The 23,958-nt window shown below is 43.8% G+C and overlaps 2 protein-coding genes across 2 annotated transcripts; one reads left to right on the top strand and one right to left on the bottom strand.

The window, feature by feature from the left end:
- Positions 1–1,151: 1,151 nt before the first annotated feature.
- Positions 1,152–20,018, top strand: LOC117540959 (zinc finger protein 37-like). Its single transcript, XM_034207953.1, has 10 exons — positions 1,152–1,620; positions 2,426–2,482; positions 2,593–2,701; positions 2,798–2,895; positions 3,670–3,890; positions 4,156–4,262; positions 10,346–10,482; positions 13,019–13,257; positions 16,117–16,247; positions 17,796–20,018. The coding sequence occupies exons 1-10, from the start codon at positions 1,341–1,343 to the stop codon at positions 19,147–19,149; spliced, it is 2,733 nt and encodes a 910-aa protein (XP_034063844.1). The 5' UTR covers positions 1,152–1,340; the 3' UTR covers positions 19,150–20,018.
- Positions 20,012–22,555, bottom strand: si:ch73-269m23.5 (ceramide-1-phosphate transfer protein). Its single transcript, XM_034207983.1, has 6 exons — positions 22,313–22,555; positions 21,831–21,895; positions 21,477–21,640; positions 20,793–20,946; positions 20,521–20,717; positions 20,012–20,306 (listed from the first exon to the last, which is right to left on the bottom strand). Exons 1-6 carry the CDS (start codon positions 22,401–22,403, stop codon positions 20,078–20,080), a joined length of 900 nt encoding a protein of 299 aa, XP_034063874.1. The 5' UTR covers positions 22,404–22,555; the 3' UTR covers positions 20,012–20,077.
- Between the last annotated feature and the right edge of the window lie 1,403 nt (positions 22,556–23,958).

Genomic DNA, 23,958 nt, shown 5'->3' with positions numbered 1-23,958 from the left:
ATCAGCTTGGTGTTCAATGTAACTCTTTACCATGGCTCAGACTTTGTTACTTGCAGTTACAGTTTCTCATTTTAGATTGTGCAAATTTTGCATTTGTTTTTACATGTTCTTTGTTCATGCTCTTTATCATTTTTCTGAGTTGGAAAGTTAGATTGCATCATAGTTTACTTTATACATATTTGTATTCTTCAGTGGTGAAGTATATTGCAAAGCAGCTCAGCCATGTGAGAAGACTTTTGGCACTTTTTCGTTTTTCGTTTTCTGAGTTGGAAAGTTAGATTGCATTCAAAATGTACAGAAATACTTAATTTTGTTAAAGCTTTTTATAAAAAATGCTTCTGACCAGAGCTTTGTTTCCTTGTCATTAATGTTGAACACCACCAGAGGGGCTCTCACCTGAAAGGTCTCTGCTTCATGTGTCTTCAGCAGAAGATCTAGACTTTGATTGCTATATTTTCAGTTAATATTGACCTTACTGAGCTTTAGCCATATCCGCTGCCTATCATAAAAAATGTTAAGTCCAGTGAACCTTTCTAAAATATACAGTAGTAAAGAGACAAAGCCACCAGCATTATAGTAGCCAAATTCTTGTTTGTGGGCTGTATATATAAAATTGACTTGAAAAAGTTGCTGATTTTAGAGTACTGGCACCTTTTTCATTCCAATTCAAGCACAGGTCCGCTGTATAGAGAACTGTAGTTTCCATAGTTTCCCCACAGCAGCAGACGCTCATTCAGGACGTCCGCTGGCGCATCAGAAACACGTGGGATAGTGAAAGTGCAGTCGATTCTCTAAAGTACCACGGTCTCTTCTCCTAAGTCCTTTTGAAGTCTCCTATCCACTATCCCTTAACCCCGTGACCTTTCACTCAGAGGTCAAGGAATAGGAGATAGGGTTAGAATTGAGGAGCTGATTTTTGGATTATCGGAACGCAACCCCGCAGTCTCTTCTCCTAAGTCCTTTTGAATTCTCCTATCCACTATCCCTTAACCCCGTGACCTTTCACACAGAGGAGAGGAATAGACGATAGGAGAAGATTTTTGGACAATTCGACTGCAGCCGAGGGCTTTTATTTTGAAATTACTTCCGGGAACTCCACCGTTTTTAAGGTAAAAAAACAAAAGGTAAATAAACATTGCAGGCTCTCTTCCCTGGTTTAAGAAAGAAAGAAGATTGAAACGAATGCACACAAACTAAAAAGGCAATCAAAACTAATTGTGTATTAACGACAACAAAAATAAAAAAAACTTCTACAGGGAATTTGTCTGTGCTTTGTTTCTCATCGGACCCATTAAGTAGCCACACCGCTCCTCCACCTGGAAGCACACCACCACGTTTTGATGCGCGAAGTTTTCCTGCGTAAAATCGCCCCTTTGGAGACAAATGAAAGCATGTTTTACTGGAAGGACAGCTCCAAGAGTGTGGAGGAAATGTCTAAATGCGACATCCTGAGAGGCATCGTGACGGAGAAGCTGAGCACCGCGCTGCAGGAGATCCTCGCGGTGTTACAGAGAACTGTGTCCGGGTACGAGGAGGAGGCCTCGGGCCTGAGGAGGGAGATCAGCCAGCAGAACATCCAGCTGGAGCTCCTGAAGCCCCGGATCAATCTGCAGAGGAGAGGTGGAGCATGGAGGAACTTATACATTACATACAACCTTTGCATGCAGTAACAAAGCTCCTTTCAGGAAGTCCATTTAAAACGTGATCACTACACAACGGCAGCACACTGCTCCTAACACTAGGAAGGGTCAAAGGCAGAGACTCTTTCCTTTCTAGTACCTGTACTATGTAATCACAATACAGTTGAATCATCATCAATGCTCCTTTTAATTAGACGAAGTCCATTTAAAACGTGATCACTATGGCGGAGTGATATATTAAATACAACCTTTGTATGCAGGAAGAGTGAAAGTACAGGTTCACACAAGATGAATACAGTTACAGATAATATACCTGCAGAGGAGAGGTGGAGCCTGGAGGAAATTACAGTATAATTACATGCAGTAACAACGCTTCTTTATATATCACACACACGCGCGCACACACACACACACACACACACACACACAGTGCTATAACACCCCTTGTTGAGAAATAGAAACTGCACAATATGCGGTTAATAACTGCATATGTAGGATGTGTATTTTGTAAATCGTGTGTTTATTTGTTATCTTGCATCTTAGTTCACATTACGCTGTCTTTGGCTCTGCTGTAACAAATGTAAATGCTCTGTGGGACCAATAAAGGTATTCTGATTCAAAAATCTCGAATCAGGGAACTCCCGACTTCAGAGAGAATTAAATAAACACTAACACACCTTTTTTATTCTAGTATTGACAATTCGGCATAAAAAGTGACACTAAATGTGCCTGCTATTATAACTGCTAATAAAGGGGATTCACTGATTGTTGTTTTTGTGTTAAAGCCCTGGTTCCAGCCGCTGAAGACCACGTGGTGGTTTCCAGGGGAGAGGAGCAGCCAGGTGAATCTAAGAGTGTTCTGCATATTACAGGTGTATCACGTTTACTCAGAAGGATGTATTCAAAGTGTAATCTGCCTAGTAACTGGTTATTGAAATGCATCTGTTTGCAGCTGAGCAGGAGACGGGCAGCCTCGGCATGCTGTGGTACGACGATGATGATGAAGAGGAAGAGCAGCCGAAACCAGATCCCAAAGACCCCGATTTTCAAATAACACCCAGGTAAAAGAAAAGCGGTACTCGTGGGTTAACCGTCGCCACTTGGTTCGTGTTACTCAGACTCTCTGAATAACACGAGTTAATGTCTGTTTCCTGCAGGCTGGTTCCCCCCCGAGCGTCTGACCGGCCTCAGAGAGAAGTCACCCTCAGGGTCTGCATCCTGGAGGACGCCCGCAGCCTCGTGCTCTCCAACACCGGTGGGTCACACACTCACTCACACACACATACACTCACACACACACACACACACACACACACACACACACACACACTGGAATGGAACACTGTGGTTCATCAACTGTGGATAGAGTTTATTAAGGAGTGAAAATAGATAAACTTAGCCAATAAGAATCACACAATGATATTAATCCAGTATGAGAGTATAATATCTTTCTATTACAAATACAACTGTATTTTCTTCTGCAGTGTTTGACACACACACACACACACACACACAAACACACACACACACACACACACACACACACACACACACACACACACCTCCTCTCCCTCAGAACACGAACAAATCTGAAACTTCGCGCAACTCGCGGGCTCCTGTTCTCTCTCTCTGCCTCCTCCTCTCTCGCGCTCCTCCCTCTCCTTCTCTCTCTCCCCTTCTCTCTACTTCTCTCTCTCTGCATCTCTTTCTCTCTCCGCTCGCTCCGCTCTATCGGTCTGAACCGTCTCTCTCTCGCGCTCTCGTCTCGTTCGTCTCGTTCTCTTCGCTCCTCTACGTCTCTTTCTCTCTCGCCGCGTCTATCCGTCTCTTCTCTCTCTATCTACTCTCTCACTCTTTTCTCCTCACTCTCTCTCTCTCACTCTCTCACTGACTCACTCACACACACACACTCTCACTCACACACACACACTCTCACACACACACACACACCACACTCACTCACTCACTCACTCACACACACACACACACACACTCACACACTCACACTATAACTGTGTCCCCCCTGCAGTGTTTGACAGGTGCCCGGTGCAGGAGGTGTGTTTCCCGCGCGGTCTCTCGGAGGAACAGTTCCTGCTTCTTCTTCGCTCCTCGTTTCCTCGGCTGACGGACGACTTCGAGTTCTTCACCTCCGACCGCACGAAGACGCTGAAGCCGCTGCAGGTGGACTCTCTGACGGCGGAGAAGGTCAGCAGCAGAATCCGATCCTCCAACCTCTACATCCGCCTCAAGGTACACATACAGACATGAATACACCTTAATATGAGGTTGTTGTTCTCCAGGTGTGATAAAGGATTGGTCTGTCTTTATTTCACCAAATGTGGAGCAACCTGAAGACCTGCAGGATCCACTCAGAACAAAACACATACGTGTTATATAATGTTTAACTACAGAACTAAATAAATCAAAGATATTTGCAAGGATGTAAAATCACTAAAAGCAACAAAATGCTAAAACTACGAGTTCACTAAATCATGTTTTCACTATAACATCACAGAACAGAGAGGATTCTGGGAGCTGTGAATCTGTCGGTCCTCGTCAGAAAGGAGAGTCTCCGTCGGGCTCCGTCACCTCATCAGCTGACGAGACGGAAGCATACAGCAGGTAAACAACAACAACACACATCGCTCTCTGCGTGACTCCTGACACAAACCAGCTAATAATATTAAAATGGGAGAAACCTTTCCGTTAAACTGAAATGAAGATTATTGGAATAAGACGGTCTTTTTGGGAGTTTATTCTTGAAGAAGGTAAATCGTTACAGAGTCAAGCAGTCTGCATCAGGAGGTCTGCAGAGGGGCTGATGTTCACATGTTCGCAGAGAATAGAAGAGGAGGGGCCGAGACAGGAAAGATAAATGGTCTGTACTTACACAGCGCTTCATCCGGTCTTTAAGACCCCTCAAAGCTTTACATACATGTCGTTCACTCAGAGCAGTGTGCCTGACTCTAGGACCTGACACTCACACAGAGCAGTGTGCCTGACTCTAGGACCTAACATTCACACAGAGCAGTGTGCCTGACTCTAGGACCTAACACTCACACAGAGCAGTGTGCCTGACTCTAGGACCTAACATTCACACAGAGCAGTGTTCCTGACTCTAGGACCTCACATTCACACAGAGCAGTGTACCTGACTCTAGGACCTAACATTCACACAGAGCAGTGTTCCTGACTCTAGGACCTAACATTCACACAGAGCAGTGTTCCTGACTCTAGGACCTAACATTCACACAGAGCAGTGTTCCTGACTCTAGGACCTCACATTCACACAGAGCAGTGTTCCTGACTCTAGGACCTAACATTCACACAGAGCAGTGTGCCTGACTCTAGGACCTAACATTCACACAGAGCAGTGTTCCTGACTCTAGGACCTAACACTCACACAGAGCAGTGTGCCTGACTCTAGGACCTGACACTCACACAGAGCAGTGTGCCTGACTCTAGGACCTAACACTCACACAGAGCAGTGTGCCTGACTCTAGGACCTGACACTCACACAGAGCAGTGTTCCTGACTCTAGGACCTGACACTCACACAGAGCAGTGTGCCTGACTCTAGGACCTAACATTCACACAGAGCAGTGTTCCTGACTCTAGGACCTAACACTCACACAGAGCAGTGTGCCTGACTCTAGGACCTAACATTCACACAGAGCAGTGTGCCTGACTCTAGGACCTAACATTCACACAGAGCAGTGTGCCTGACTCTAGGACCTAACATTCACACAGAGCAGTGTGCCTGACTCTAGGACCTAACATTCACACAGAGCAGTGTTCCTGACTCTAGGACCTAACATTCACACAGAGCAGTGTTCCTGACTCTAGGACCTAACATTCACACAGAGCAGTGTACCTGACTCTAGGACCTGACATTCACACAGAGCAGTGTGCCTGACTCTAGGACCTAACATTCACACAGAGCAGTGTACCTGACTCTAGGACCTGACATTCACACAGAGCAGTGTACCTGACTCTAGGACCTGACATTCACACAGAGCAGTGTGCCTGACTCTAGGACCTGACATTCACACAGAGCAGTGTTCCTGACTCTAGGACCTAACATTCACACAGAGCAGTGTTCCTGACTCTAGGACCTAACATTCACACAGAGCAGTGTTCCTGACTCTAGGACCTAACATTCACACAGAGCAGTGTTCCTGACTCTAGGACCTAACATTCACACAGAGCAGTGTTCCTGACTCTAGGACCTGACATTCACACAGAGCAGTGTGCCTGACTCTAGGACCTAACATTCACACAGAGCAGTGTTCCTGACTCTAGGACCTAACATTCACACAGAGCAGTGTTCCTGACTCTAGGACCTGACACTCACACAGAGCAGTGTGCCTGACTCTAGGACCTGACACTCACACAGAGCAGTGTGCCTGACTCTAGGACCTAACACTCACACAGAGCAGTGTACCTGACTCTAGGACCTGACATTCACACAGAGCAGTGTTCCTGACTCTAGGACCTAACACTCACACAGAGCAGTGTACCTGACTCTAGGACCTGACATTCACACAGAGCAGTGTACCTGACTCTAGGACCTAACACTCACACAGAGCAGTGTTCCTGACTCTAGGACCTGACACTCACACAGAGCAGTGTTCCTGACTCTAGGACCTGACATTCACACAGAGCAGTGTACCTGACTCTAGGACCTGACATTCACACAGAGCAGTGTTCCTGACTCTAGGACCTAACACTCACACAGAGCAGTGTACCTGACTCTAGGACCTGACATTCACACAGAGCAGTGTACCTGACTCTAGGACCTGACATTCACACAGAGCAGTGTTCCTGACTCTAGGACCTAACATTCACACAGAGCAGTGTTCCTGACTCTAGGACCTAACATTCACACAGAGCAGTGTACCTGACTCTAGGACCTCACATTCACACAGAGCAGTGTGCCTGACTCTAGGACCTAACATTCACACAGAGCAGTGTGCCTGACTCTAGGACCTAACATTCACACAGAGCAGTGTACCTGACTCTAGGACCTAACATCACACAGAGCAGTGTTCCTGACTCTAGGACCTAACATTCACACAGAGCAGTGTTCCTGACTCTAGGACCTAACATTCACACAGAGCAGTGTTCCTGACTCTAGGACCTACACATTCACACAGAGCAGTGTTCCTGACTCTAGGACCTCACACTCACACAGAGCAGTGTGTCCTGACTCTAGGACCTGAACACTCACCACAGAGCAGTGTTCCTGACTCTAGGACCTGACACTCACACAGAGCAGTGTGCCTGACTCTAGACCCTGACACTTCACACAGAGCAGTGTTCCTGACTCTAGGACCTAACACTTACACCAGAGCAGTGTCTGACTCTAGGACCTAACATTCACACAGAGCAGTGTTCCTGACTCTAGGACCTAACATTCACACAGAGCAGTGTTCCTGACTCTAGAACCTAACATTCACACAGAGCAGTGTTCCTGACTCTAGGACCTAACATTCACACAGAGCAGTGTGCCTGACTCTAGGACCTAACATTCACACAGAGCAGTGTTCCTGACTCTAGGACCTAACATTCACACAGAGCAGTGTACCTGACTCTAGGACCTAACATTCACACAGCGCAGTGTTCCTGACTCTAGGACCTAACATTCACACAGAGCAGTGTTCCTGACTCTAGGACCTAACATTCACACAGAGCAGTGTTCCTGACTCTAGGACCTAACATTCACACAGAGCAGTGTTCCTGACTCTAGGACCTAACATTCACACAGAGCAGTGTTCCTGACTCTAGGACCTGACACTCACACAGAGCAGTGTTCCTGACTCTAGGACCTGACATTCACACAGAGCAGTGTGCCTGACTCTAGGACCTAACCTTCACACACACTCACACACCGTTGGCCATCGGGAGCATCTCAGGGTTCAGTATCTCGCCCAAGGATACATCGACATGTTGGCTGCACGGGCTGGGATCGAACCCACAACCTTCTGGGTGAAAGACGACCGCACTCCCTCGCAGCCGCAGTCGCCCTTAAACAGACTACATACAGGAGTCTTTAAAACACACCTGCTAGCAAATGGAGAAACATCAAGTCTACACTCCACAAAAGATAAGACCATTAACTAGGGGTGCACCGAATGGGAAACAGTTGGCCGAAACCGAATGCCGAAAGGCCGAAAATGATTAATAGAAATATATATATATATACATTGGTAAAAAATGTATACATTATATATATATATATATATATATATATATATAATGTATACATTTGTTACCAATGTTGTTCAGCTACCTGATTATGGAAATAGACATGATTATGGCAAAACGTAACTTAAATAATAATCACTATTATGGGTCCATAAAACATGTATTCAGCACTTTTGAATGCATACAGTACATTTATATATGTCATGTATTATTGCTAAAAACATGATATCGCAGTCTTAGTGTCGCCAACTCGTTTCTAATATGCAAAGACAACAAATGCGTCTATGATGTATTTTCGATCAGACGAGATCTCTCTCCCGTCTGTGTGCGAGGGGGCGGGGCAGTTTACACACACGCAGCTGCTACATGCAGCGGAGCACACTGCGGAGATGGCGGAGAGAACGCGCTCCGAGGTGTGGTTCAACTTTACCCGTCTCGATGTGGAGAATACTTGTTACCATAAGTGCAATAAGAGTTTAGCATGTAAGCACGAGCAATTTGTCTAAACATTTAGCAAAAGTGCACCGCATGCAGACGGAGGAATGTACCGGGTTCCACCGTCTTTCTAGCAGCTCTGTAGCTCCATCACGAGTAACGTTTCCACGTCAGGTGTTATGTATTCTAGCAGCAACACACGGAGTTAACTACATGATACAAACATGGGTTAATGATTAGAGGTAACTGAGTTATTTAGTTTGTTAACATTTCAGCTATTCTGTTTACAGTCTGTCATCAGATTATTTAATACGATTTGTTAAAGGCTCAGGGCAATCTCGATGACAAAGGTCAATGTCCCCCCCCCCCCCCTGTGAGCCAGCTGCGAGCATGGTCGCCGCGTCTTTATTACGTCATCACAACAACACGTTAGGTTACCAACGTAAGCCTGTTCTGACATTCGGTGATATTTTTTCGGTGCTAAAACCCTTTCGGCCGAAAGGGCCTTTTTAACCATTTTCGGCCGATAATTTTCGGTGGCCGAATATTCGGTGCATCCCTACCATTAACCTCACAACAATAAATAGCTTTATGACTCATTCATCAACCAACCAATCAATCAATCAACCAATCAATCAATCAGTGTTTATTTATCGCCCAATATCACAAATGTTACATTTGTCTCAGTGGACTTTACAGTTTGTACAGAATATCAGTATGACAATACGACACCCTCTGTCCTTAGACCCTCTGTCCTTAGACCCTCTGTCCTTAGACCCTCTGTCCTTAGACCCTCTGTCCTTTGACCCTCTGTCCTCAGACCCTCTGTCCTCAGACCCTCTGTCCTTAGACCCTCTGTCCTCAGACCCTCTGTCCTCAGACCTTCTGACCTCAGACCCTCTGTCCTCAGACCCTCTGTCCTTAGACCCTCTGTCCTTAGACCCTCTGTCCTTAGACCCTCACATCGTACAAGGAAAAACTTCCAGAGAAAACCCACAGTTTAAAGGGAACATGGGAGAAACCTCAGGGAGAGCAACAGAGGAGGGATCCCTCTCCCAGGACGGACAGACGTGCAATAGATGCCGTGTGTAAATCCAAGAGATAATACATTTACAGCATATAGTCCAAATGTTAGGAAATGCTTGTGTGTATAATAGGAAGATGAATCCACGAGGATCTCCATCCAGGACCTATGATCCAGGACCACAGCCACTTAGGTCATTGCTGCTACCTGTTGTCAGAAGTAGTAAAAGAAGAAGAGATGGTGAACTTGAAATGCTCCCTCAGTCTGATAATAATACTAATAATGCATTGGATTGTTATAGCGCTTTTCCTAGTGCTCAAAGACGCTTTACAAAAAAACATAAACAGGACAAAGAAAACAAAAACACATAAACATTAGTGCTAATTGTGAGTAAAGTGGTTGATCAGAGTTTGAAAGCTATTTATATTTAATTAGTCAATTTATTAACATGTTAGAAAAACAAAATCAATAATCATAACGGAGAGTTCTGCAGCTGGACAGACAGCGTACTGCCCCCCCCCCCCCCCCCCAGCGTACACTGTTCATGAAAATACAAGTTTATCTTCTGTTAACTTGGTTTATTCAATCAACGTGCATAACACCAATACAGAGCCATTAACGAACAGTGGACCTCATGCTCCAGGTCGACACAGACTGACTGCGCATGCGTTTCACAGCCTCCAGAGGGCAACCTAGACTACCGTAAGGCCAGTAGTATAGGCGCAAAGAGATTACATGTTAACAGGTCATCCGTGATATTGGATTCATTCTTTTAAACAAATCATTTCTTTGTACAAAACAACCAAAAAGAAATAACTTTTACAACGACAACAAATATCACGCCTGAGTTCAGCGGTCCTGCTCAGAACCATTCAGGCTTTGGTTTCTGAGTGATATGTTTAGATAACGTTGCACATCATCATTAGCCATTCCACAGATGAACGCCTTTTACAGGGAATACGTGAGCTTTGAGGTATTTGTTGAAGGGTTCCTTTCGGATGTGAGAGTATGATATAATGTTCCATGACTCTCCTCCTGCAGGTTATCGCCGCCCAGAGTTCAGACTGCCAGGCGCAGGAGAGGCAGACCCCCCCTGGAGAAGAAGCAAACCAACAACAACCTCCTCCTGAGAGTCTGCATGCTGGGAACCTGCCGCTCAGACGTGCTGTCAAACAAAGGTAAACAGGAAGTGACATCATCACATTCAAAACTTATTTAGAGGCCCAATTCCAAACCACCCCCTACACACTCTCCCTCAGCGATGGATTGAACTCGCAGCTAAACGAGGCTCCCTCCTGTCAGGTGGAGGGTGTAACCTTTTTTAGTTTTAAACCTGGTGTTTATAAGCGTCTTAGTTTTTGCAACAGTCTGTAAATATACACAGCTTTATAATAAAATGCACACATTTATCTTTTTCTAGACTAAACACAGGTTTGACCCTAAGTTAAAAACACATGGAGTTCTCATGGAGTTGATAACATCGCAGTTTATCAGTGGATGTTTGCTGGAACACAGCAGTGGTCAGGAAACACGCCGCTTCCCAACAGTTCCTACAAACATCACGATAGACCTTTGAAGGTGGGGAGGTCATTGCCTTCAGAGACACTCATATTCCGTGGAATGCGTTAATGTTGTGTTTAAATGTTGGATTATTTATTGAAGGAACCAAAAGACATTCGTTTTAAGTGAAAACAAACAAAAATGTCTATTTTTGATGTTTTAAATAACACTTCCTTTTTCTTTTCAGACTGTTGTCTGTAATATGTTCAGTGTATTGTGTTGCATTTCTTTCAATAGGTTATTATACAATACATTATTAGTTTCTCAATAAAGACAGTTCAAAACGGGTTTTAAATGATTTAGGAAGGGTTATACTATATTTTCAAAAATAGGACATGATCAGGGTTTTAGTTACTTATCAGGAAAAACAATAAGATGTGGGGTTGGGGGAAATCATCATAACATTTTTTTAACTACATTTCTGACTTTTTATTAACCACATTTTAATTTCATATAATATTGATGTTGTGAATATTATACCTACTTAGTTACATCATTTCATCTTAATAGGGGGATTATTTATTGTAAGCCCCAAAATACGTTCACTTTAAGCGAAAAACAAACAAATGTACTTTAATTCCGGTGTTTTCTCACTAAATAAAGTTACAACACGATTAAAATGTAACAGATCGACCAATTGATTAATCGGCGTGTATTTTTTAGCGTTAATGTTGTGTTTAAATGTTGGATTATTTATTGAAGGAACCAAAAGACATTCATTTTAAGTGAAAACAAACAAAAAATTGTCTCTAATTTTGACGTTTTTCTCACTAAATTAGGTACAAACACAATGTATGTTGAACAGATCGACAAATAGATTAATCGGCGTGTATTGTTAAGCGTTAAAGTTGTGTTTACACTTTAATTTAAAGTCCGGAAAGTTTAGATCGCGACAGGAAAACGTAAACAGGAACTGAGAAACTCACCTGTGTGCGTTGCTTTCTGCGTCTTTTCACTCCTCAAAGGGTCAAACCTGCTCCAAAGGTCTTTGTTTCGCCCCGAGGCAGAAAACTAACCGATGGATCGATTCAATTGCAGATTTCCAAGTCTTTAAGTCACTTTCTCGACTCCTGAAAAACTTCCCCTCCTCCTCCTCTCTCCTCTCTCCTCGTTCGACTGAGAAAACAAGCATGAGAGCTGCGAGTGTTTTAGAGGGATGCCCAAATATGGTGCGGCGACTTCCCCCGGAAAATGTCCCACCATATTTGGACATCCCTCGCCCTCCTGACGTAGCTCTGCTGTGACGTCAGAAGACTCACCTGAGCTCGGAAGAACTTTTCAGTAAAATTGGCAAAAATAAGAAAAGCCAAAAAAAGAGTGGAAAATTAATTACAAAAATAAACAATATATCGATATCATTATAATGTGTTTAATTATCAATATCCTCGTTTTAAGGTGTATTTCTGTGACTTTGAGTTGGAACCAATCCTTATGGTCTTTCAAGGTGGGGTAGGAACAGCCAAAAAAAGAGTGGAAAATTAATAAATCTATTTTAAAATATAATCTAGTGGAAGCCGTGGTGCTGTAGAAAGCTCGACCAATCATCTGAGCCGGCTAAAGTAACTGGATGGCCTACCTGCCTGTCAGCCTTCCATCTGGGCACAAACTTATCTCGTGCCCTCATTGGTCATGAGCGCGTTCGTGTGTGTTGGAGGCGGGGCTCTGTGAGGAAGTGGCTGATTTTCAAATTCTAGCGCACTCGAGCTGGTTTCTCCATTCTTACCCACCTTTAAAGGCAACGTACAGATTTTAACAACGTCATGGTTACCTCGTATTTCTTTTAAACTTCATTTACTCGTGTCTCGTCTAGAAACCGGTAAAAGTTGTGTTTATTTACACGGACTTTTGCAAAAACGAAGCAGCTTATAAACATCAGATTTTAAAACAAAAATATGTTTACAAGAAATATATGCCATTAAAGATTGTTAGAGTTTATTTGTGTTCTTTTTAATCCAAGAGACGCTGATTTGAAACCGTTGCTACGAAAAGTAGAAAGAATGAGTCTGAAGTTTAAAATGTAGTTTTTTAGAGTGTGTGGATGTGTTTTAATGACTGACTTGTGTATAGTTTAAAAAGAGTCAATGCAGTGGATTGTAATCCTCCTCCTCCTCCTCCTCCTCCTCCTCCTCCTCCTCCTCCTCCTCCTCCTCTCAGTGTTTAAGAAGTACCCGGTGAAGGAGGTGTGCTTCCCCCCCGGCCTCTCGGAGGAAGACTTCCTGCTGCTCCTTCGCTCCTCTTTCCCTCGGCTGACGGACAGCAGCAGACTCGAGTTCCTCCGAACGGACCGGAGCCGCCGGCTGCAGAGGATCCAGCTGGAGACACTGACTCCAGAGGACATATTAAGAACCAGGAGCAGCGGGGGGGAGAAGACGCTGCTCTACCTCCGTCTCAGGGTACAAGTCTTAGTGTCCCCTCTTCTTCATGTCTCTTCTACATCAACATGTGTCCCCTCTTCTTCATGTCTCTTCTACATCAACATGTGTCCCCTCTTCTTCATGTCTCTTCTACATCAACATGTGTCCCCTCTTCTCAACATGTGTCCCTCTTCTTCATGTCTCTTCTACATCAACATGTGTCCCCTCTTTCTTCATCCACATGTGTCCTCGTCATTCTACATGTCTCTTCTTCATCAACATGTGTCCCCTCTCTTCTATTGTCTCTTCTTACATCACCATGTGTCTCCCCTCTTCTTCATGTCTCTTCTACATCAAACATTTGTCCCCTCTTCTTCACTGTCTCTTCTACATCAACATGTGTCCCCTCTTCTTCAGGTCTCTTCTACATCAACCATGTGTCCCCTCTTCTTTCATGTCTCTTCTCATCAACATGTGGTCCCTCTTCTTCATGTCTCTTCTACATCACCATGTGTCCCCCTCTTCTCATGTCTCTTCTTACATCAACATGTGTCCCCTCTTCTTCATGTCTCTTCTACATCAACATGTGTCCCCTCTTCTTCATGTCTCTTCTACATCAACATGTGTCTCCTCTTCTTCATGTCTCTTCTACATCACAATGTTCCCCTCTTCTCATGTCTCTTCTTTACATCAACATGTGTCCCCTCTTCTTCATGTCTCTTCTACATCAACATGTGTCCCCTCTTCTTCATGTCTCTTCTACATCAACATGTGTCCCCTCTTCTTCATGTCTCTTCTACATCAACATGTGTCCCCTCTTCTTCATGTCTCTTCTACATCAACATGTGTCCCCTCTTCTTCATGTCTCTTCTTCATCAACATGTGTCCCCTCTTCTTCATGTCTCTTCTACATCAACATGTGTCCCCTCTTCTTCATGTCTCTTCTACATCAACATGTGTCCCCTCTTCTTCATGTCTCTTCTACATCAACATGTGTCCCCTCTTCTTCATGTCTCTTCTACATCAACATGTGTCTCCCTCTTCTTCATGTCTCTTCTCATCAACATGTGTCCCCTCTTCTTCATGTCTCTTCTACATCAACATGTGTCCCCTCTTCTTCATGTCTCTTCTACATCAACATGTGTCCCCTCTTCTTCATGTCTCTTCTACATCAACATGTGTCCCCTCTTCTTCATGTCTCTTCTACATCAACATGTGTCCCCTCTTCTTCATGTCTCTTCTACATCAACATGTGTCCCCTTATTCATGTCTCTTCTACATCAACATGTGTCTCCCTCTTCTCATGTCTCTTCTACATCAACATGTGTCCCCTCTTCTTCATGTCTCTTCTACATCAACATGTGTCCCCTCTTCTTCATGTCTCTTCTACATCAACATGTGTCCCCCTCTTCTTCATGTCTCTTCTACATCAACATGTGTCCCCTCTTCTTCATGTCTCTTCTACATCAACATGTGTCCCCTCTTCTTCATGTCTCTTCTACATCAACATGTGTCCCCTCTTCTTCATGTCTCTTCTACATCAACATGTGTCCCCTCTTCTTCATGTCTCTTCTACATCAACATGTGTCCCCTCTTCTTCATGTCTCTTCTACATCAACATGTGTCCCCTCTTCTTCATGTCTCTTCTACATCAACATGTGTCCCTCTCTTCATGTCTCTTCTACATCAACATGTGTCCCCTCTTCTTCATGTCTCTTCTACATCAACATGTGTCCCCTCTTCTTCATGTCTCTTCTACATCAACATGTGTCCCCTCTTCTTCATGTCTCTTCTACATCAACATGTGTCCCCTCTTCTTCATGTCTCTTCTACATCAACATGTGTCCCCTCTTCTTCACGTCTCTTCTACATCAACATGTGTCCCCTCTTCTTCATGTCTCTTCTGCATCAACATGTGTCCCCTCTTCTTCATGTCTCTTCTACATCAACATGTGTCCCCTCTTCTTCGTGTCTCTTCTTCATCAACATGTGTCCCCTCTTCTTCATGTCTCCTCTACATCAACATGTGTCCCCTCTTCTTCATGTCTCTTCTACATCAACATGTGTCCCCTCTTCTTCATGTCTCTTCTACATCAACATGTGTCCCCTCTTCTTCATGTCTCTTCTACATCAACATGTGTCCCCTCTGTGGAAAGAGACTCTGAAAGTTTCAGGAACAAAGATTTTCTCTCTTTTTGATCCATTTCTATAAAAACCTGTCTGAAAATTAGCTGATCAGATTTTGGCCACTTGATGATGTCATAACGATGTTTTGTCTTGTGTCACCATTAGCCAATCAGCAACCAAGGTAACCCCCCCCCCACCCTTATCACCTGGATCTCCTCTAGAGCACCATTGAGTTCTTTGTAACCAAATCTCTCTCAGAGGGGCGTGGGGAGGGGCTCCTTGTTTTCATCTAAAGTAACAGACAGAGAATCAGCACTTTGGAAACAGGGCTGAAACAGAGGGGATTATGGGTAATGCTGCAATGATCTGTTTGGTGTTTCAGCCAATCAGAGACAGGCTCTGGATATATCTGAGACCTGGGATATATTGATGAGTATAATAGGGGACCTTTAAAGATACAAAAATTATAATAAAATGAGATGACGTTGGCCCTATTTGTATTTGAAAAAGCATCGATTCTCTGAACCTCCCACTGTGTGGAATATCTATGTGAGAAAAACACAATGCATCTGCTGATACAGTAGGAATAGTTACTATTATTGTTTTTTATTTGTCTTGTTTTCTACGGCAGGCCGAGTGGACTCTGTTACTGGTACTGGACACGTCTCCAGGATTATATTGATACAGCTGGGAAAATTGAAAATGTGAATGAACGATATATTGTACTATATTATTGTTTGACTACAAATAAAAAAGCATCGATTCTTGCAGAAAGGAGCGGAGGATGAGGAGGAGGATGAGGAAGAGGAGGAGGATGAGGAAGAGGAGGAGGAGGAGGAAGAGGAGCGCCACCTTTCAAATGATGTGGTGATGAAACCTGACGAAACCGAGCTCAGTTCAAGGTAATTCAAAACGGTTTAATCTACAACTAAAAAAAACACCAGTACCAGAGTCTGCTCAAATGCAGGAACAGAGCTGCTTCATCAGAGGAGAGACACAGCTGTATAGTTGAGAGAATATCCAACTGGTCCCACCCTTCGATTCTCTGAGGCATGATCTAAACATCTCATCATTAAACCAGAAAACCCTCTCGTCATTAACCATTTGCAAATCCCCCTTTTACTTCCTTTACCTCCTGAAATGTAAACCCTTAGCATCTGTCTCTGTTAAACACATACCAGACTAACGATACACTTCAACAAAGTAAATCAGAGTATAAGACTATATGTTTTAACCTTTAACCTGCTCCAAAATGACATTCCCAGAACAAATGACCATATCTTCTAAAAGGGTTACATTAATAATCTTGTTTTCAAAGTAATTATAAACCTGTGAGTTGAATGTAGAAAAGTCAGAATCAATATAGAGGTTTTTATTTTAAAGAAAATTCAGATTGAACATGGTAAAAAAACTGTAAATTATTGTGTCCGTCCAAAATTTCTTTTTTACTTATAGTGAAAACTAACCTTGGATGATGGTAAGGTAGACTAAAAGCTTTAGGAATCCAAAGTACAACATATAATAAGTACCCTGTATCAAGATTGATGCAAAACAAGTGACATTTGACCTTTTTAGAGAGATTTAGCACAAAAAACCCACTTCTGGGGCCATTTGGGTGGATTTGACCTTTCTCTGGCCCCCCTTTGTCGATGTTGCTGATTGACACCTCTTTCTGACCGTTAGAGCCAATATAATCGAAGGGGGATTTCCCCACACACACACGGTAAAACAAAAAGGTGTGGGCTTCGCGTTCACAGTTTTTCTCCAGAGTGAAGCTGTCTCTAGCTCTGACATCTGGAAACGGAAAAGCAGGTTTATTGCTCATGGATTATCAGAAATCATTCAAAGGGACACAGACACATTGGATTAACATATGGATTAACTTCAGCAGCGTTTTTATCGTTGTAATGCCATTGAAGACCAGACTACGACACAGGTGAGCCATGTTAGCGTTTTTAGCTACCTAGGGCCACATGTTTTGATGTCTGTTTTTGTTTATAAAGTCGCAAGTTCGTATCATTGAGTGATAATGAGGGTACCCTTCGATTCTGTGTCATCTCACGATGTGAAACGATGTGTCGGATGTGCAGAATGGATAAATAATAAGGTTTTATGAGTGAGTTTCGGTGCAGTAAATCTGTTAGCATTTTTCGCTCGTTGCTAATTCAGACTATCAGCGTTAGCATTGTGGGGTTTTAAAAAATAAATAAATAATAAAATGATCAGTTAGATGAGTTTCTTCCCGTTACATGGATACAAAACATTCATAGTTTATTAAATGAACCCTCAGACACTGTTTCTTGCAAGATGTTGCGGGAGGGCCCCAGTACCGAGGTCTCTCGGGCTTAACAGGTTAAATGATTTTAGGATAATTTGACACGAATATCTACACCTGTGCATGCAGACATCCAACAAACTAAAGTTGTTTTTTTTATACTTTTCTTCTCCAGTCGTGTCCAGCATGCAGACCCGTGCAGCAGCAACACATCCCAGGAACAGGAAGTAGAGACCCAGGAAGTAGAGACCCAGGAAATAGAGACACAGGAATTAAAGATCCAGGAAGTAGAGACACAGGAATTAAAGATCCAGGAAGTAGAGACACAGGAAGTAGAGGCACAGGAATTAGAGGCACAGGAAGTAGAGACACAGGAAGCGGCAGAATCCAGCGATGACGAAATGGCAAACGAGGCGTCGGACGGAGACTGGAAACCCGACGCTGAGACGAGGCAAAGCGGCGCTAAGAGAGAGAAGTTTGGGGGTAAAAATCTGTGTAAAGTGTGCGGCATTTCATACATTCTCCTTGGAAGCCTCGTCAAACACGCCTGGAGTCACGTGGGCGAAGAAGAAGCGCCGTGCGTCTGTGGCGTCTGTGGCGACCTCTTCGAAACCTCAGAGGAATTAAAGTCTCATCTGAAAAACAAATACAAAAAGACCCACGAGTGCTCGTTCTGCAGGAAGTCCTTCCTCACCGTCACCGGGCTGAAGCGCCACGTCACGCTGCACACGGGCGACCGGCCATTTAAATGCGACGTCTGCGGAAAAGCCTTTGCACACGCCTCCAATTTAAGCATCCACAGATGGGTGCATCGAGAAGAGAAACCATACAAATGCGACGTGTGTCCGAAGGCGTTTGGATTAAAGGGGTCGTTTCAGGCTCACAGACGGCTTCACGGCAAGAGAGAGCGTTTCATCTGCAACGTTTGTGGGAAATCGTTATTAGACATGAGATCGTTAACCAGACACAAATCCACGCATTCTGGCGAACGTCGATACGGCTGTGAGATCTGCGGGAAGCGTTTCAAACTCCCGGGAACTCTGAGATCTCACAAGAAAACCCACACGGTGCGCGAGAAAACGTTCCTCTGCCACATCTGCTGTAAGACTTTCGTGACCAACGGCGGTTTGATGATGCACCTGAATATGCACTCAGGCGAGCGGCCGTTTCCGTGCTCCGTCTGCGGTAAAAGGTTCATGTCCAACGGCTATAGAAAATCGCACATGCGAACTCACACGAACGAGGCGCCGTACGAGTGTAAGGAGTGCGGACGCTTCTTTAAACGCAAGACGCATCTGAATAATCACGTGAGGGGCCACCTGGGCATCAAGCTGTTTGTGTGCAGTGTCTGCGGGAAGGCGTGTTCACGGCAGGAACACCTGACCGTTCACATGAGGACGCACAACGGAGAGAGACCCTACCAATGCACCGTCTGCGCGAAAGCCTTCACTCAGAGCCACTGCCTGAAGACGCACATGAAGAGCCACCACCAAGGAGACGAAGGGTTCCTGAACGCAACGTGCCCTTAACAACTGAGAACCAACGTCAATCTGAGCAGTTTTTGAAAAATGTCCGTCCCTCTTACAGAGTCCAAGCTGATGTGTTTAATGTTCCACTTTAAGATGATATCAAACAGAAAATATCCAAATCTCAAGATTAGAGACAAAAAAACATTTAAAGTGTTTAAATTTAAACAAACGTTCTTTTTAAAATCATGTAGCATTTAAACTGAAAACCAATTGAACTTGGAAAATAAATGCTTTGTAAAAGAAAACTCAAGATAAAGTGAGTAACGGTATTTTTTCTGTTAAAAAGATATTCGACAATAGCCAGCTTTTACAGAGAAAATAGGAATTTAGAAACACATTTTTCTGTCTACAAATGTTCTACTATTTTCTATAAACCAAAAAAATTAAATAAAGTTTTTAGTGTAGGAGTTTATTGCGAGTTTAATAATAAAGAAACGGGTTGCATTGTATAAACATTTTTAGTTTAAAGACTATTAAAGCTCTGTGTGTTTTTACAGCTCATGCAACGTTCACCGTAAACTCCTGTTAAAGTCGTCACATTTCTTACATGTTTACTTCTTGTAGCGTTAAATAAGTTAGTATAATATTCTCACCATGTGTGTTGCATTCAGGGCAAGTGGGAAATCGGATGTTGTATCAAAACAACAGTTTAAATAGGCATATATCCTTAATTCTATGCATGTTTAGTTAAAGTGATAAACGTCAATCAAAACTTCGAAATCCCACGTGTTCCTGAGTGCAGCATGGTGCCTTAAAGTGCATGTTTTGCATTTTAGATATTACTCAAATATTTACCGTACATATGTTACTTCTGTAGCTAGTTGTATTCTGTGTATGTGACCAAAATAAATAGAAGAAAATCTCCCACATTTGTAGTTCTCTTTTTTTTTCACGTGTTTCTGGTTTATTTTTGTCTGTCGTGGTGCGTTCAGGGCAGCTCGAGCATGTCGTGTTGGGCGAGGATTCGCTGCGTTTGCGTGTGTACGAGCTCCAGAGCGTTGATGATGATCTGCAGGACGGGCATGGCCTCCTGCTGGGTCTGAACACACACCAGCTGCAGGAAGTACTGTCGCTCCGGCAGGGCGAGGAACACGAACTCTGCCGCCTGACGCAGCACCCAGGGGTGGTGGGGGGCGAGGGCCACGATGTAGGCGTCTCTGAGGGGGGAATATATTGTGTTAGCATTAGCATGTTAGCATGACGCAGGGGTGGTGGGGGGCCAGGGCAACGATGTAGGGGGAGAGGGGAAGGAAACTTATTGTGTCAATAATCTTTTTTTAAATATAGCCTCTTGTAATCAAATGGTGAGCTATTAGCTTTAGCCTCTTTGAACTATACAACGAGCTGTTAGCTTTAGCCTGTTAGCATCACCTGCACAGCTCTCCAGGTGTTTTGAATTGTCCATCGGCGTCCGGTCCTTCGGCCAAACCCTCCAGCATGAGTTTCAGCCAGAGCAGCGATCGGTGAAGTCGAAGAAGCGTCCGGCAGCCAGAGTCTGAGCGGCGGGAAAAGTCGACCACGCCCTCTTTAAGCTCCGCCTCCACCATGGATCTGAGCGAACGATACGCCTGGAGAGCAAAAAAAACCCAAACAAAATCAGATAAAAACTTCATTTATTCCAGCTTTATTGTTGCAACACTCACCCCTGTTTTTAGTCCGAACGACGCTGGGGTTTGTGGACTACGTTTCCCATGATCCTTTGCGCTGTGTTTGAGTGACAGCTCCTGTATCACTACAACTTTCTCTGTCACTTTACCGGAGAATAAACTGACCATCGTCCCGAGGGATTTCATGAATCTGAAGAGAGACAAGAGTATTTGTATTGCTAATGTTAGCATGTCTAGCTAATTTGCTTACTACCTAGCAGCAATCGAGTGCAAATGTTGCTTTTCATGATTTTTTATTATCACAGAAAATAAGAAACATCTAATAAACATTTAATGACAAATATTTAAACTAAATTAGTTCCATCAGGATTAACACAATCCGAATGTATGATTTGTATTACTACATTAATAAGTTGTTGACTTTTTGATGAGTTACTCTGTTTCTTCACCCTATGCTAAGCTAAGCTAAACAGACATAAGATTTGCACCGAACAGAAATGTTGAAATATTCCTTTCATCCTCTTTTTTGATTATTTAAGGAGCCACTTTTGAATTAGATGTAAATTAAGTACTTTTATTTGAGTTTTTAATTGAATTTACTTTTTTTATGGACCTATCCAGGCTAGCTGTTTCCCCCTGTTTTTACTCTTTATGCTAAGATAAGCTAAACAGGTGCTGTGAGAGCATTTAACTAATTAAATGAATATATATTGAGTGTACTTGAGCAGCTGATCCCAGCTCTGCAGGTACGGCTCCAGCAGGACGTTGTCAGCGTCGCTCAGGCTGAGCTTTAAATACTGCAGCAGAAGCTTGGCCTGAAACGATTGGCCGGGACACTCCTTAATGAGGGACGGGGCTTCGGCAGCGACCAATGGGGGCGCAGCCTGAAAGAAAACCAGGTTTATACTGCATTTAGACATGTTCTTCTTTATTTCTGAATGAAATGGTATTTTTAAAAGTTAGAGTTAAAAAAATATGTTTTCTTTCATTCAGGTATATATATATTTTAATTTTTTATTTATGCTTATATCAAACAACATTTGTGTGTGTGGGTGTGTGTGTGTGTGTGTCTACCTTTTGCCGTACAGACTTCAAACATGGCTGCCCAGCGCTGCCACAGTCTCTGCCTCCACCCTGAGCTGAAGACAGAATTATAGAATAAAAACAGTTATTTAAAAGAAACCCACTATTGCATCATACAATAAAATTGTTAACAAGTACAAATTATTTTTAAAAAGTAAATACAATAGAAAATAAAATAAAAACAGTAAAATGTATCGGGAAAAAATGCTAAATTATGCTTATTGTGCCAAAAATGCATTGTTTTATTTAATTATATTTATTACTTGACATTATAATATCAAAAAAACAATAAAAAAAAGAGTCAAAAACATATTGTTATTTTACTGAATTTAAAGTTGAATTAATTTGTCATAAAATAAAAACATTTATTGTAAATTCTCAAGTAAAAGGAGTATTTGAGTGACTCTCCCTCCCCACTGTAAAGTAGAAACTGACAGAGGTGGAGCCAAAATGGCCGCCATGGAGACACTCACGGAGCCAGAAGGAGCTGAAGAAGAGGAGCAGAGCCAACATGGCCGCCAGCAGAAGGTGACGAGGCCTCACCGTCCGTCTTAGCAGAACCATGATGACACACACACTAGAATATATATACACACACGTCCCTTTGTAATCCAGCAGTCAGAACAGACACATTGTTTACACGCTCTCCTGCTCGCTGATGTTTTCGGGGGTTAAAGGCCGAATTCAGGAAAAACAGGAAGTTAACACACGACCTTTGCTCTTAACCTTCGATCTGTTTATCACAGTGCGTTTTATTACACACACACCCTCACACACACATCCTCACTAACACACACACTCACACACACACATCCTCACTAACACACACACACACACACACACACAAACACACACACGCACACAACAAACACAGCACGAACACACACACACAACCCACACACAAATCGCACTAACAACACACACAACCGATAGAAACACACACACAAAACAACTCACACACACACAGCCGCACAACACACAACACACCCGCACTAACACACACACATACCGCACTGAACACACACACACACCCTCACTAACACACACACACATCGCAATAAACAACACGCACACAACACACAACCACACAACACCACCCTACACACACCACACCACCAACACACACCACACACTCACACCACACTCCGCACGAAAACCACACTCATGACACACACAATCCCGAACACACCACACATCCTCACTAACACACACTCACACACACACATCCTCACTAACACACACACACACATCCTCACTAACACACACACACACACATCCTCACTAACACACACACACCCTCACACACACACACACACACATCCTCACTAACACACACACCCTCACACACACATCCTCACTAACACACACACACACACATCCTCACTAACACACACTCACACACATCCTCACTAACACACACACACCCTCACACACACATCCACTAACACACACACACCCTCACACACACATCCTCACTAACACACACACACACACACACACACAGCCGCACGAACACACACACACACCCGCACACACACATCCTCACTAACACACACACACACACACACATCCGCACGAACACACACAGCCGCACGAACACACACGCACACACACAATCTCACGAACACACACACACACATCCGCACGAACCACACACACACACAGCCGCACGACACACACACACCCGCACGAACACAACACACAGCCGCACGAAACACACCATCCGCACAACACACACACCACCCGCACGAACACACACACATCCTCGCACAAACACACACACACCCCTCAGACACACACACACCTCACGAACACCACACACACACACACAGCCTCACTACACACACACACACACAGCAGACACGAGACACACACACACAGCAGCACGAACACACACACCCGCACTAACAACACACATCCGACAACACCACACATCCACTAACACACACACACCACAATAACACTACCACAACCACACACCCTCACACACACATCCTCACTAACACACACTCACACACACACATCCTCACTAACACACACACCCACATCCTCACTAACACACACACACACATCCTCACTAACACACACACACCCTCACTAACACACACACATCCTCACT

Source organism: Gymnodraco acuticeps, unplaced genomic scaffold, assembly GCF_902827175.1.
Source record: "Gymnodraco acuticeps unplaced genomic scaffold, fGymAcu1.1, whole genome shotgun sequence".
Taxonomy (NCBI): domain Eukaryota; kingdom Metazoa; phylum Chordata; class Actinopteri; order Perciformes; family Bathydraconidae; genus Gymnodraco; species Gymnodraco acuticeps.
This window is presented reverse-complemented; position numbering and strand designations above follow the sequence as displayed.